At 41.4% G+C, this 14,920-nt stretch overlaps 2 protein-coding genes across 5 annotated transcripts in view; one reads left to right on the top strand and one right to left on the bottom strand.

Annotated features, from left to right (window-relative positions):
• CAPN3 (calpain 3) overlaps positions 1–3,616 on the top strand; it is a 51,216-nt gene extending 47,600 nt beyond the window's left edge. For both annotated transcript variants that reach the window (XM_088839775.1, XM_055435875.2), the window contains 8 exons: positions 558–635; positions 1,010–1,067; positions 1,164–1,228; positions 1,694–1,762; positions 1,852–1,930; positions 2,143–2,259; positions 2,572–2,630; positions 2,963–3,616. In XM_088839775.1, the coding sequence (XP_088695901.1) occupies positions 558–635; positions 1,010–1,067; positions 1,164–1,228; positions 1,694–1,762; positions 1,852–1,930; positions 2,143–2,259; positions 2,572–2,630; positions 2,963–2,989 (552 nt within the window). In that variant the 3' untranslated portion in view covers positions 2,990–3,616. The remainder of the gene's footprint in view (positions 1–557; positions 636–1,009; positions 1,068–1,163; positions 1,229–1,693; positions 1,763–1,851; positions 1,931–2,142; positions 2,260–2,571; positions 2,631–2,962) is intronic.
• Positions 3,617–4,107: 491 nt separating this feature from the next.
• ZNF106 (zinc finger protein 106) overlaps positions 4,108–14,920 on the bottom strand; it is a 56,586-nt gene continuing 45,773 nt past the window's right edge. For all 3 annotated transcript variants that reach the window (XM_055435862.2, XM_088839757.1, XM_088839758.1), the window contains 7 exons: positions 13,117–13,308; positions 12,623–12,685; positions 11,816–11,935; positions 11,198–11,269; positions 10,305–10,376; positions 8,409–8,555; positions 4,108–7,968 (listed from right to left, as the gene is read on the bottom strand). In XM_055435862.2, the coding sequence (XP_055291837.2) occupies positions 7,912–7,968; positions 8,409–8,555; positions 10,305–10,376; positions 11,198–11,269; positions 11,816–11,935; positions 12,623–12,685; positions 13,117–13,308 (723 nt within the window). In that variant the 3' untranslated portion in view covers positions 4,108–7,911. The remainder of the gene's footprint in view (positions 7,969–8,408; positions 8,556–10,304; positions 10,377–11,197; positions 11,270–11,815; positions 11,936–12,622; positions 12,686–13,116; positions 13,309–14,920) is intronic.

Raw genomic sequence — 14,920 nt, 5'->3', positions numbered from 1 at the left:
ACAGCGTTAGGTTGGAGTGAGGGCAGGGGGTCATATGAAGTATATAGGAGGCGAGACTAACAGGCAAGATGCCAGATAAACCCAGGGACATCTCTGTCCTGTGGTGCCCATGCAACGGCGTGGGGAAGGCAGGAGGGTCCTCTGAGGATTTGGCCTTGATGGCAGAAACGGCTGGAGGTATCAGATTGGTCTGGTCTGCTTCGTCCTGCTGGGTGGGGCTGGTTTGGTTGGGATAGTCAGGCTGTAAAAAGAGGAGAGGGCTCTAGCTGGTGGGGATGGGGGAAGAGGACCAAGGGGTCTGTCTCGTGTCTGCACAGCTGATATACCTCCTCTGGCTAGGCTGGGGAGGTACAGGGTGAAGGGTCGTTGGGGCCTAGATGATTCTCACTCCACATCAGTAGGTTCAACCAAGAAGAGCATTGACTCTGTACCCAGCTCCTGCTGCCACCTATGGCTGGTTTAGTCATACTGGCTCCTTCAGACCAGAAGGAACTTTCCTCTCAGGTTTGTCCATCTCCCTGGTCCCCGCCAACCAGTTTTCCTTTGTGCCTCCATAGCCAGAGCCCGGCAACACTGACCAGGAAAGTGAGGAACAGCAGCAATTCCGGAATATTTTCAGGCAGATAGCAGGCGATGTGAGTACCTCCAACTCTGACTCACTCGGACACTCCTCTCCTTGATGAACTGCTCAGTTTGCCAGTTATTTCATTATTGTTCAGTGGAGGTCATTTTGGTTTTTGGTGGAAACGGGGTATATGAGCGTAGCACAGAAATCCACAAGTGAAGTCCTTTGAGTTCTAGACCGATACACCCTCTGGGTGGCTCTAAGCTGCCCACTGCTTTCTAGACAGCTGAAGGTACAGTGTCTTCCTCAGAAAAGCCCCAGCTTCCCCATGACAGAACAGCCCTGTCTACACAAGCATGGACAGCCGGGATTTGATTCGCAAAGCCTATGCTCCATCAGCTGTTGCACTCTTGAACCATGACTCTCTTCCCCTTTCCTCCTCAGGACATGGAGATCTGTGCAGATGAGCTCAAGAACGTCCTTAACAGAGTTGTGAACAAACGTGAGCAGCTTAATTCTGCAAGGGCCGGTGGGCAGTGGGGGTAGTGTGTGTCCAGCTATCTGAAGGCAGCTCCTCACTCTTCTTCATACCTCTCAGATAAGGACCTGAAGACACAAGGCTTCACGCTGGAGTCCTGCCGTAGCATGATCGCTCTCATGGACGTATCCTTCCTGCCACTGTTTCCCAGCCCTGTCGGCAGCCCCTGTGGAGTCTCCTGGGGCTAGGGCAACAATGAGGGGGGCCCAATCAAGCAGAGGGGCCCAAATTCATGCTCAAGGAAAGATTTTAGGAGGCCCTGTGCTAAACTTCCTGGCTGCTGGTCTTTAAGGAGCTGTTGGAGGAAGCACAGTTGGGAGAACACTGGCCCCTGCTCTCAACCTCAGGCCTGGGAGCCTGAGGCCCTACCCCAAGAGTGGTCTTTAGAGAAAGGTTCCCTGGGTTCTAGAGCAGGCACTGATTCTGACTAGGGAAGCATGGAAGTGGGTGTTAAACACTAGGTTAGGGCAAGGGTGGCTATCCTGGGCAAAGCCCTTCTATAGAGGACCTCCCTGCACAGCCACCCAGGTCTGCTCCCAAGCCAGGAGGGTTTTGCTGTGTGCCCTATAGCCCTGACCTCCTTCCTCCAGACAGATGGCTCTGGGAGACTGAACCTGCAAGAGTTTCATCACCTCTGGAAGAAGATTAAGACGTGGCAGGTGGGAGGAGAGAATGAGGGTGGGAGTAAGGAAGGGACTAATTCAGAGGTTGAGTGTGTGACCTCTGTCCTCAAATTTTCTATTGCCAGAAAATTTTCAAACACTATGACACAGACCAATCCGGCACCATCAACAGCTATGAGATGCGCAATGCAGTCAATGATGCAGGTATGGGGAAGAAATGGGGTGGCCAGGATGCGGGTGGGAGGTGGTAGGAGCAGGGATGAGAGGGGAGGACTGGGCCACTGGGGCCCTACCAGAGGAAGGAGTGAGAAAAGGCTTCTTGTTCTCCTCTCTTAGGCTGTAGCATGACCAGGAGGTTCTAAGGAGAAAGCAAGCAGACCTGAGGACTCACCCCTATCTCCTCCTCTCCCCCACAGGCTTCCACCTCAACAACCAGCTCTACGATATCATTACCATGCGCTATGCAGACAAGTACATGAACATTGACTTCGACAGTTTCATCTGCTGCTTTGTCAGGCTGGAGGGCATGTTCAGTAAGGAGACAGCTACCCTTCTGCTCTTTTGTGCCCTTCCTGCTCCCTCTCCTGGTGGAGGGAATCCCCACTAACTGACCTTACTATATGACCCTGGACAAATCCCCATCTACTGTTCAAGCTGAACAAAGGTGAAGGCCCTCTTTAGGCTCAGAATGGGATGGCAAGGGGGCAGTTACTGGTGATACTTTGGCCTATTTTGGTGCTGAAGGGCAGCACCAGGCACATAGTCCTCTTAAGAAAAGGTGGAGTGGTTGGGGGTGGTGGGGAGCACCTGTAACTGGTCTCTGGTCTGTGCATTCTTCCGAGCAGGAGCTTTCAATGCATTTGACAAGGATGGGGACGGTATCATCAAACTCAACGTTCTTGAGGTAAAGCCTAACAGAAACAGTATACTACCCCCTGCACTTGGGATGGGATGGGATGGGAAGCATAAAGGATGGGAACATAAAAGGAAGCTCAGAGCTCAGCGGGATGTGGTCATGGGGAACGCGTGTTGGGGGAAGGCTCTAAGGATGCCTGAGTTATGGCTTTATGCTGAAAAATCTGTACTTTCTAGGGGAGATCTATGGGAAGGATGCTTCTCAGGAAATCTTCCCAGTGTCTGGCATGCTGGGACTGGCCTTTTCTTCTACCCGTTAGATCTCTAGGGCTTGGCTCTCTTGTCTCATGTGCATTCTGATCTTGGGACTTCCTCTTGCAGTGGCTGCAGCTCACCATGTATGCCTGAATCAAGCTGGCTGCATCCAAGGCATGGAGGATCACTCAGGATTTCAATTTCACCCAACAGAGCTAAAATCACTTACCTCAAAGGACACAGTTGCTGCACCCCCAGGAAGCCTCCAGGCACCTCATCAGCCTAGTTCCTCCTCTACTCACGTCCCTCCAAGCCTTAGGGCATCTGTCCATTTGTCAGGCCCAGCCTGACCCTTCAGTTAAGGAATGGGGAAGGGAGAGCTGTGTCGTCCCTGTGCCACATGGAGCCAGGTGCCTCTGTCTGCTTCGGCTAGCCACAGGCCAGTGAGAGCTTTGCTTGGAGTCTGATGGCCTCAGCTCTGAAGACAAGTACTCTCCTTAGACGCTCGCAGCTGTATGCAGAAGCATTTGCCAATGGCACTCAGTACTTCCTGGTGCTAGATGCCCCCACCCCGCGTCCCCCCAACCATCTTTATGTTCTCCCACCCATAGGACAGCAACCTAATGAGCACTTGGTTCTGCCTGATTGTTTCAGGACGGGACTGCTCTGGAGTAAATAGTTCAGTGAAAAGAGGTTTAGACACTTTGGGTTATGTGACTCATAAGTTAGGTTGCATTCTGAAAAAAGTTCATCTAAATAAAGGCATATGTTTTGCTGGTTTGATTGTGTTTTGTTTCGTCACATTGAGAGCTACAGCAAGACTGAGTAGCTCCAATCTCACCCATCATGTATAGAGCTCTAGTTTCAGAATACAGCAATGGAAAATACACACACACACAAACACAAATCCCAAACCCCACTTTAATCATGCTTTTTTGCTATTTCCTGAGCACAGGAATCACTCAAATACTTTCCAAGATACACCAGGAAAGGAAGGGGAATAGATGTTGGTGTCTAGATCAAGACAAAATGGGTCACCTATTAACTGGAGGGGCAAGTTAGCAGACTGTAATGACGCAGAGCTCCTCTACTAACACTGACCTACTGTATGACCTTGGACAAATGCTTAGATGAAGGTGTTTGCCGTGCTTATCTGGACCATGATCTATAACCATCTTGCATTTTCCACCCAGTTTCCTTCTTGACCTCTATATCAACATGGAAAAGGATTGGCCGTGAATATGTGTAGATAAGGTAACAAAAATAAACAATTAGTAAAAGTACTTTATTTTCCTCTTATATTTGCTTTATATGTTGCTTTACAAAGTTAGGAAGTTCACAGCTTTATACCAAAATGTAAGAAGGCTAAGCTATTTGCTTATAAACATTTTGCTGTCAAATGTCATCTGATTTCAGTCTTCTAACCAATATTCAATTAAAAAAAAAATCAAGACACCAAGGGCACTGGCGCAGCTTGAGGGCATGTACTTCTCTGAAGCAGGAGAAAAGATCCTCAACAGCCTTTCCTCCTTGCTTCCTTCTCCCCCAATTCAACTGGGCTACTACTGTGAATTCAGAGGAAATCTGGGAAATGTTAGTCACCATGAGACCTAGCAAGGCCACATAGTTAGGGGTTGAAGTGAGGTCAGCGGTTACTGTCTGATTAGTAGTAGGTTTGGTTTAATCAAGATTTCACATCCACTGATGGAACTCAGTATAACCCAAACCACCTACACCACAGCTTGTTTCTGACCATCAGACAGCATCTCTGAAACCCTCAAGATCCTGATGATTTGCAGCTGGGATAAAATCACTGTTGTAACAATGTGGCAGGCATGGCCTTAACAGTTTTTAGGAGCTCTCCTTTAGGTACAAAATTTATAAGTCGCGTATATAAACTGCAAACCAGAGGGGACGTGCTATTTAAATCCCACTTCACAATATAGTTTGATTTCCCCTCAAATGGAACTCTTCCATAAAATATACCATTACCATTCCGCTAAGTGTTGTACACCCACTCCCACCAAATCATCCACATTCCTAGTCACTAAAGTTGTCCACTGTATAATCTACCAAAAAGAGAAAAACAAAAAACCCTTTGTTAGGCAAATAATCACTTAAATAGCAATAATGTTGCCTACAAATTATAGGTAGGTCAGGAGCTAAACACTCAACTTCTGAGGCAGAAAAAAAAATTCTCCACGAAAGCAGGAGTGTAGTAATAATGACATTCTCTCAAATTCAAGTAACATCAGGTCAAGATAACCCTTTGTTTGCATTGTGTTTAACTGCTTTATACTGAGTAGAGTAGCATGCCAAAATTTTGAACCTGATTAAAAACTTCATGATAAAACTTGAAGTCACTGATATTTCATCAGAACAAACTGCCATTAAAACACTAGCATATACACACAAAAGGATTTATGCTATGGTTTTCTTGACTTCTGTTGTCAGAAGTAAACACAAATAATTAAAAGCAACATTCGATTCCTTAGAAGAAATTTTTGTCACATCATGTAACAATTTCCTTCCTCCACTAAGTATGAAATATCACAGCCAACACAAATCCCTGAACCACTGCTCTAATCTGAGAGGGAAGAGAAGGCCAGAATCAGCCAAGACATTATAGAAGACTTAAAGACTTCTCATAACTGAAGACACTTAAAAGTAATAACACACAACCATAAGCAGCCAAGATGCTTATGGTGCCTTTATTTCTAAACAGATGACTACAACAGGGCATTTAGGGCAAAACACACTAACCTGGTGTTAAGTGAGTTTTACACATTCTTGAAATAAAGACATTATTGCTACGGCTTCAAAGAAAATTCCTGTGAAATGGGGAGAAGTATTATTAAGTATAGGTGCCCACACGCATACATACGTACAAGAAACATGCATAACTACACACATGAAGGCAGATAGACTGTGCATGATTCTGTCAAAGTTAAGCTCAAATCAGTTTTTACTGATTCTATCAATCTGTTCATACCTACAACAGTTCCCCACGACTGCCCAACACCTCACATATCTCCTTCCTGCTGTACAAAGGCTCCACCACTCTCATCTTTTCAGACATGTCCTCAGGCAGAACAGAAGGGCACCTATGTAACAGAGCATGCAAGACTTTCTCAGCATACTGCTCAGCCAATGTGGGAATGTGGATTCGCTACAGTCCAAAGGAAAATGCCAGGTTTAGAAATAAATCCAAATGTACTTTCCTAGGAATCACCATTCCCAAAGCCACAGAACAGCTTGGCTTCTCTGGTCACGTGTATAGGAAATGGGATAAGAGATGGGAATGCTTCTTCTCAGAAACAGCACACATAAACTTTATGCAACAAGATCTTCTCTGCTCTCTCAAATATCATGCAAATCTCAGTAATGTGGTCAACACAAGAGTCCTGCCATTCATAAGGACAGAAGTAAATAATTCATGGGGCCATTCATTATCTAGATGTATCTCCCAGATTAGTTCTTAATTAATTTTTGTTTTTTTTTTGATCCAGTAAGAACTACCAAAGGCTTTCCTGGAAAAAAAGAACAGCCACTCAGTCTTACACTCAATTCCAGGGGTTTTGGATACCCTCAGGAAACCTATCCAGGAACCCCAGGTGAAGTTGCCCTGCCCCAGAGCCTGAGTGAAGACATGGGGGAAGTGTGTACACTAAGGTGGGTGGAGATAAACCCGGCTGCTCTCCTCTAGCAACGAGTGATCATCACATCCGGAGCTTGGTATGTGGCACTCGGCTCTTCTCTCCTCTCCTCCCTCTCTCTGTGGAATCTTTCAGAGTTTTGACGATCACAGAAACAAAAGGCTAGAAACTAACACCTCTATGGCTTCGCTTAAGAGTACAGAGAGAATTCAAAAAACAAAGCAGTGTCAAGAAGGCTTTGTTCATTTCGCTGCTCTTGAAGGACAGGGAGGGTCTTTTCCCTTCAACCCACCCACCCTTCCTTCTCAGCTTAGTGGGGGAGGTGAAGGCAATACACTGGTCTTTAAGAAGTCTGCCTGAGGCCTTAAAAACTAATCAGATGCTTTATCCTGATCCCCCCATTTGTGTACTGTGGGTGGGTGAAAAGTACCTCATGAGCTCAGAGGAACTATATGATGGCTGCTGTCAGTCTAGACACAACCAGAGAATGGGAGAGGGCTTGGCAATGAAGCAAACTCAAAGGTTTCAAACCCACTGCCCGCCTGGAGAGTCAGAACCTGGAAAGACAAAGGCTACACCTCCAGTTCGAACAGCCGGCCAATACCTGCAGGGAGTACCCAGGTCTAACAGTGAGATCTCCAAGTAGATGGTAGGTCTGTGCCAATGCACAGTCCTTGAACCGAGGACTTTATCAAAATCTGCGGAGGTTCAATAGGAATTACTGTCTGCAAGGACTTGTCATTATGTGATCTGTTGCCTGAGCTCCTAAAATATAATCAGCTGTTAAAATATACTTCGGCTGTTAAAAATCTACTGTGTATCCCTTTAGCATTTAAAGCCAGCTCTGTCCATCTAAGAAGAGAATATTGAAACACATTGTACATAATTGTTAAGAAAGGAAAATAGTTGCTTCCAATTAAAATACCCAGTGTTTAGAATTAACTGATTGCAGTAATTAAGGAGAAATTAAGACTGATCCTAAAAACCTAACATTTGAACAAATTTGTACTTAAACGCGTGACTATTGGTTTAAACCATCATAAGAACAGAAACTAAAAATCACAAACTGAAATCAATAAAATACATGTGTGATTAGGGTCAAACTGGGTAACCAATTAAGATTTGTGTCTTTAATAAACATCTGGAGAACACCAGTAGCATAAATTACTATATGCCATGCTGTCCCAGAAGAGTATGGTTCCTTAAAAATCTGTTTAAATCTGACAAACCTCCAGCAAAAACTTAGAAGTGTAACCTGTCATCCCATAGAGCTGCCCAGACTTATGCTAGTAGTAAGCCTGGCTAGTAACCACTTTCTCCTTCCCTGATTCACCGGGGAAAGGAGGACATTGGCCTGTGTAAGGGGCCGATGTGAGATTAGTTCAACTAAAGACTTCCCAACATGGGAGGCAAAAAACTTCATGAATCAATTTTGCTGTCATCCTCAGCATGGTGTTCAATGTGTCCTGCAGCATCCTGGAAATAAAGGGAAAAGGACCCATGAGAGAGAGGTTGGTAGAAGGTCAAAAGAAAGTCAAAGCCACGGAGAGCTTCCCAAGTCTAATCTGAGATCCATGAAAGGCAGTTAGGACCCATCACTCTTAATTCACATGGAACTGTGCACTTGAGTTATTAACACAAGAATGCTGTAACAAACCTCTAGGTTCAGTTACTGGATTGGAACAAGTGAAAACATTCTCTCTAGGCACTTTCTCAAAAACTACCTAATTCTTCACTTGAAACCTCATTAAGCTATCTCTCAAATCTGTGAATAATATTAATAATAAAAAGAAAAATCCTTACACTCTCCCTGTTTACTGCAAGTCTGAACATTCTAATAAGGCAAAAACGGTTTACTGAACCCTGCTCTGAGCAGTCAAATGACCCCAGGATGACCTCAAATCCCACTGATATACCTGTTTGGATCCTTTCTTAGCAGTAAAAAAAGCATCACAGTTCTTCCAGCGACATTTCAGAGTTTGAAAGTTTGGATTTGTATGGTCAGTCAGCAAATGTTGTTTTAAATGATCTACAACACCAAATATCAGAGAGCAGCCATGCCACTGGAGAGAGAGAATTGAAAGGGTAAGTTATAAAGAGGACTGGAAACATGCAATGAGAATATTCCTCATTGTATCCTATGAATAAGCCCCTATTTGTTTATTCTTGGCTGGAAAATTCAACAAAGCCAGAGGCAACCAAATTAATCATGAATTTATTCAGAAACTTTGAAAAGACTGGGAAGTCTTGACAGCTCAGAATTTTGAGAAGGCAAAGCACTAATGTTGCCATTAAGTCTTTAAATAATGAAGCTGTTAGCAAATACTGACAGACAAATTAAATAAAATTCAATTTAAACTATATTCTTTTTTAAAAAATTTATTTTTAATTGAAGGATAATTGCTTTACAATATTATGCTGGTTTCTGCCATACATCAATATGAATTAGCCATAGGTATACTCCTCCTGAACCTCCCCCCCACCTCCCACTCCATCCCACCCCTCCAGGTTATCATAGAGTGTGGTAAACTATAATTATTCTTTTTCTTGCCATCATAAAAAGAGTTTCTCAGTCCATTTATTTAAAAAGACAAACAGCTTTCCTGTAATACTTGAGTTATTTTTAACAATTCTAAGAACTGTTGGCTTGTAAACTTAAAAACACAAATGTCTGATAAAGAAAACTACATTTGTGGAAATACTGGCAGAAAACTGCCAAGGAAGCCTGTCTTTACTCACAATTTTTATCACTTGAATCACACTCTTGTGATCATTTTTTTTTACTGTATTATAAATGTGGCTATATTTCAATTGTTAATCAGAAAGCATAAGGACTCTTTTGTTTTGGCTTTTTTCCCTTACAGGCTTTTAAGAAATTATTCTAATATGTTCATTTCTAAAAAGTAATGCAATTTTGAATTTTCCCTCTGTAAACACTATTTCATACCCTCAGCTTTAAAACCAGAAGGCATTTTCCTCATTTTTCTAGATAAGTTTATTTTGGATACTGTTTTGGATTAAAACATTAAGTATGCTTTGGATACTGTTTTACTAGATTTTACTTGTCTTCACTGAGAACACTAAATTTCAAAGATAGTGATGCCTAAAAAGCTGGAAAGTAATTAGGCCAGACACAAATCTAAACTCAAATTTTAAAATGTGAACATCCATTTCAGCAATGCTGAAAAGGGGATTAGGGTTTAGGGAAAAAAAATTCAGTGCCAGCCACTTTTCTCTGGTCAGTACTATTAGAACTGATTAAATAAATTAAGGTTTATAAGAAACAGTGTGAAAGTTTTGAGGTTTAATCACCATCCTCCACTCTAAAATAAAAACCATGAAATTTAGTCTAGTGAACTGAGGTTTAGAACTTCAAGAGGGAAAATTTTTATTTGTCTATTTCTCAAAAACCAATGAACAAACCAAATTACTAATACATGTAAATACCTGAGGAATGGGTAAAATATTGTAGGCAGGTTATGAAAATAAGCACTTCCACTTTTCTTTCAGACACTTCTGCACTACTGATGCTTTTGTAGGCATGTATTAACACAGTAATAAAGCAAAATAAAAAACACAAAGGAAATAACCTCTGAATGGACACTTAAACATAGTTTGTATCTAACCTTAAGATTGAACTTTCACTATAGAATTACAGAAGCATTTTATGTACTTTAAAAAAAATAAGCTTATTTGTCCTACGGTGGAAGACTCAATATGAAAATGTTAAACCAATGATAATGAAGATCTATAAATTGGCCTGGGGTTGGGCAACATCTAAGTCTGGTGACAAAAACAGTTTCAATACTTACCCAGCAGCGGTAATTCTGCATCAGATTTAGCCTCACGGCCTGAATACTGCCATCGTAACACCCAGTATAAATCTAGAGAAAAATGTTTATCATTATCAGACCCAAACAACACACAATAAAACTACTATGAACATCCTCAAAATAAGAGTCAAAAGCTGGTAGCACTACAACAGGAAACTATAAACCTAAACCCAAACCAGCCCCAGAGTACCATAAGAAGAAAGTATCTTATACATCTTCTAGTCTGGATACTTGGAAGCTATGCTCCTTAGAAAGCCATTCTTGGGACTGTCATTGAGAGCAGAAGTGGTAGGGCTCAGAGGCACTGCTTATACTTTAACTGGTGTAGCTCTGACTTCTGCTGGGCATTACATATCAGGCTTCTGAATTTCACTGGGACAAAGGCTCTACAGCTTAAAGTTAGAAAAATATCCATTCTGGTTCAACCTCAAAATTTAAAAATAAAATAAATCAAGGATTAGTAGGGTTACATGAGTTAGCTTCTACTTTTAGGTCTGCTATAACTATGCCACAATGACCAAACGTCTTGACTCTATTCCAATGTATTGTCCAGATAAAAAAACTCTGTCTCTGAAAAAAACACCGCTCACCTGTTTTTTTGGAAACACCTTAAATTTACCTTCTATTTAATGGTGGTATTTGTATTTTTTATTGTAAGTATTTTAGTTCTTAATAAAAATGGAATATTCAAGAGTACTACTGGGTTACTTCTCAATATTATAATACCAAGAGATAGAAAACGTTCAATAATGAGGCATATCAAAAACAGATGTCATTTTTGGAAGTGCCAAGTAGTAACATTACTAAAAGTCTGTAGAATTTTTAGTAAACACATTCAAAGGCAAATATATGGCATGGCAAATTAAACTCACCATACTTTTATGGATGGTCATACACATAATCATGTCCTTGTGTCCTCCATAAACCTGCAAGCGATCATGCGACTTAAGTGGAGGCAGGGCGGGGGCGGGGGGGAAAGAAAGAGAATCAAGGTTATTTATACCTTATGTTTAATAAGCATAGTCCCTGAAGGCTTTTGCAAGTTTAAAACTGTACCTCAGGTATCAAGCTGAAGCACCAGTCACTTATTAACAGAAGCACAATCGAACAGCAAACTTTTTAATAAGTCCTCCTCCTCAAGGGAAGAGCTGGTAATTGGGGGAAAAAAATCCCCACCAATTTCTGTGTAGTGTCAAAGTCTCAAACCTGAAATTGTACACAGAGAACCACACAGATGTGACAAGCTACAGCTGCCCTCCAGAAACCATTAAATTTTGACACCTGTGAACCTGACAAGGTATCTCAGGGCAGTATTTCTGAAAGTGCGGTCGAAGAACCAAACTACTTCATAATTATCTATAACACTTATGAAGAACACAGATTTCTTGAGTTCCACCCCAGCCTTTCCATACTAAAAAAAAAACAAACACCAAATCCAAACAGATCATCTCTCCAAATCATTCAAACAAAATAGTGAATCTAAATTCTACCTGTAACTCATAGACACGAACAAATTTATCCAGGCAAGCAGTCACCATCACTTTCCCTAGGATATTCACCACAGTCACTGCATGATTGTGACCTTTATAGATCCGGACAAGCTCACCAGTCTGCATCAGAAGAGAGACAAGAGTCACTAAACTGATTTCCAAGAGTCTTGACTTTTGAGATTTATAATTCTGTAATTCTAAAAGAGGTAATGATGAGACTACTTGTACACACATGTAGCTGCACTAATTTTAGACAGGTGAAGTATTCTCACAAGCATTTGTTACTTATATAAAATATATGCACTGTATCCTGACGGAGAGAACCCAGTGTTACAGAGAGAGAAGGGTCACAGCTCTGTGTGTATGTATTTTATAGTGTTCGAAGTATATTCACTTTTATCATTTAACTGGATCTAGACAAAAAGTTCCTGAGGCTGAATAACCTCAGAAGTTCAGACTAGGAACTGAACTTCAAAAGTGGCCTCTATGACCCAAGCAGACTCTCACGGCTGTTTCTATTTGTGTGATTTTAAACTATATATCATATCTACTTTCTCAGAGCCTCAGATGCTCAACATGTCTCACATTTAAATAAGACATTCAAACTAAACCTGATGTAAACTTTTGAGTCTGTCCCCCACGAAGAATTTTGATTTTCACAGTGCTTAACAGTATCCAAGAGCTATGCACAGGGATTATTATTAAGTCTGTCACTAGAAAGGAGGCTTAATTTAAATTGCAAGAGGTCTGAGGAATCCCTTCAAGCTTTATCCACCATTTTATTAAAGATACACCAACAAGGCTTACATGAATGTTGTGAGCATGGACTGACTGATCACTGGAGCCACTGAACACAAGGTCATTCACCACCTTAAAGAAAAAAAATTCGGTGAGTAAGATTCAGTATAGAGTTCTGAGGTTTCCTTTAACCTGTAATATACACTGGTATTGAGATGAGCATGAATGAGGTATAAAGTAAGTTTCTCAGACAAATTTTCTGAACTGAAATTTACGTGCTGCCACTAAGTACTCTGATGAACTGACAACATATTATTGGGTTTGTTGCTTCTTTGGAATGATTACGAAGTAGCCTAGAATAGCATTTGAGTATATCTACATTCTACAATAAGATATTTGTCTCTCAATTAATATGCTAAAAAACAGTATGTCCTGTGGTGATTCCAGGCCTAAGAAAAAGGATTGTAGCCTCCTGTATTCTAAATAAGGCATTAGAAAACATGGGAAATTTCATTTGAACTCTTCCTTTCACACCAGACAATGAACTCCCATTCTATACTTGCCTTCATGCAGAGGATGGTTTTGCTGTGGCCCTCCAGAGTTCTAAGGAGCAATCCATTCCGCGCATCACGTACGCTAATAGTACAGTCATAAGAACCCACAACCAGCAACTTTCGGGCACCTTCCTGAGCTGTGGCAAGACAGCTGACAGCCCGAGGACCATGGCATTCAAAGATTTCAAGTCGTTTGTTGTTCTGAAAAATAAGCCACCATTGTATGAAGTAAAAACCACTTAGTTGGAAAAACTCGGCATCGACTAATCTAAATCACTACCTTGATACAAACTCTAAATTCTAACACCTATCTGTAAGTTTTCATATCCACTCTGTATCCCTGACTCCCCAACCTCTGCCATTCCCATTCCAAACACTCTATGTATTCACGACACCTTCTTCCTCCATTCTAATGAGGACAGTCTTACATTATACTCATTTCTATCTTTGACCCATGCTATCCTGATCATAATTAGAATCTGGTTCTCTTTCTATGTCCTCTCTCACTTCCCTTAAGTCAATGACATGAAAGAGAAACCTTTTTTCCATATTTGAATACATTTTCCATGCCAAAGAAAATCAGGAAGTCTGATTTTTGTCATCCAAAATGTATGGACTCTATTTGTCATGGTTGCTTCCAAAATTCTCTTTGAGAACTACTTTCTTAGACAACCAGTTTCTCATTCTCCACCTTTCTGTTATTCTGACCTTTTTCTGACCTCTGGTTCTTTGTTTCTCTCTCATAATATTAAGTTAAACTATAGGAGCCTTTATGTCAGTCAGCACAGCACGGTCACATCCTGAATGTGGCTGTGGATAAACACTCCTTTACTTCAGATTTTAGACTTGCTTTCCTTACTCCCAAACCAATCTTGTTCATAGTTTCCTACTTTCCCAAAACTCTAAAAAGGTATTTTAAGTGCACGTATAAGACAAAACTCCCAGACACTAGGCAAGAGCAGCAGCTGGGAACCTCAATCTCAGCCATCTTAAAATGCTGGGGAGATGGATGAAAGGCATTCAGGGCCCAAAGGCAGACAGGCCAAGGTCAACAGCCCTGGCTTTTTGATGAGCCCCAGGAAGCACTGCATTCCAGGAGTGTGAGAAAAACAGAAAAAAGGCTCAGCCCTAACAAGGATTCAAAATTCACACCTCTGTAAAAACTCTCAAATCCCTGTCTCAAAATCCATCTTTGCTGGGGCTTTTCAACCATTTAAAGACCATTTCAAAAAAACAAAAATAAAGATCATTCCCATTTGAATTTGTCATCATTTTGCCCCAAAAGTCTGGCTCCTAACTTCTATTTACCTTTGATTACATTAATCTCACAAAATAGAACTGGGTAATTATCAAGTTTTAGCCTTTAAAACATTTTAAATCTGTTTTGTCTTCTCTGATCTATTCATATCAAGTGAACCAAATAACTTGATATTTGATTAAAAATGGGCTAGTTTCTTCTAACTTGATTCTAAGCTTTTTAAAGGCAGAAACCAAAGCATATTTTATTGTATTTCTTGTACATAGTTCCAGATGGCTGGTAGAAGGAGAGACAGTAGGTACTAACTAAGCATATAATACTATAATTAGGCACAATACAGCAAACTTCTAATACACTGTTAAAAGATGACCAGATGGTCTTGGGATAGAATGCCACAACTAATTAGTAATAAAACCTATCACTTCTACCTCTGATTACATTTTTTATGCATTCTCTTCACCTTAGTCTACATGTCAGCTACTGTAACAAAGCCTCCTAAATGGTCTCCAAGCTTCTACTACTATCAGTATTTTCCAATCTGTTCAACACCAAAGT

The sequence above is a fragment of the Moschus berezovskii genome, chromosome 9 (assembly GCF_049115385.1).
Source record: "Moschus berezovskii isolate FMDL1 chromosome 9, NW_MosBer_1.0, whole genome shotgun sequence".
Classification (NCBI taxonomy): domain Eukaryota; kingdom Metazoa; phylum Chordata; class Mammalia; order Artiodactyla; family Moschidae; genus Moschus; species Moschus berezovskii.
This window is presented reverse-complemented; position numbering and strand designations above follow the sequence as displayed.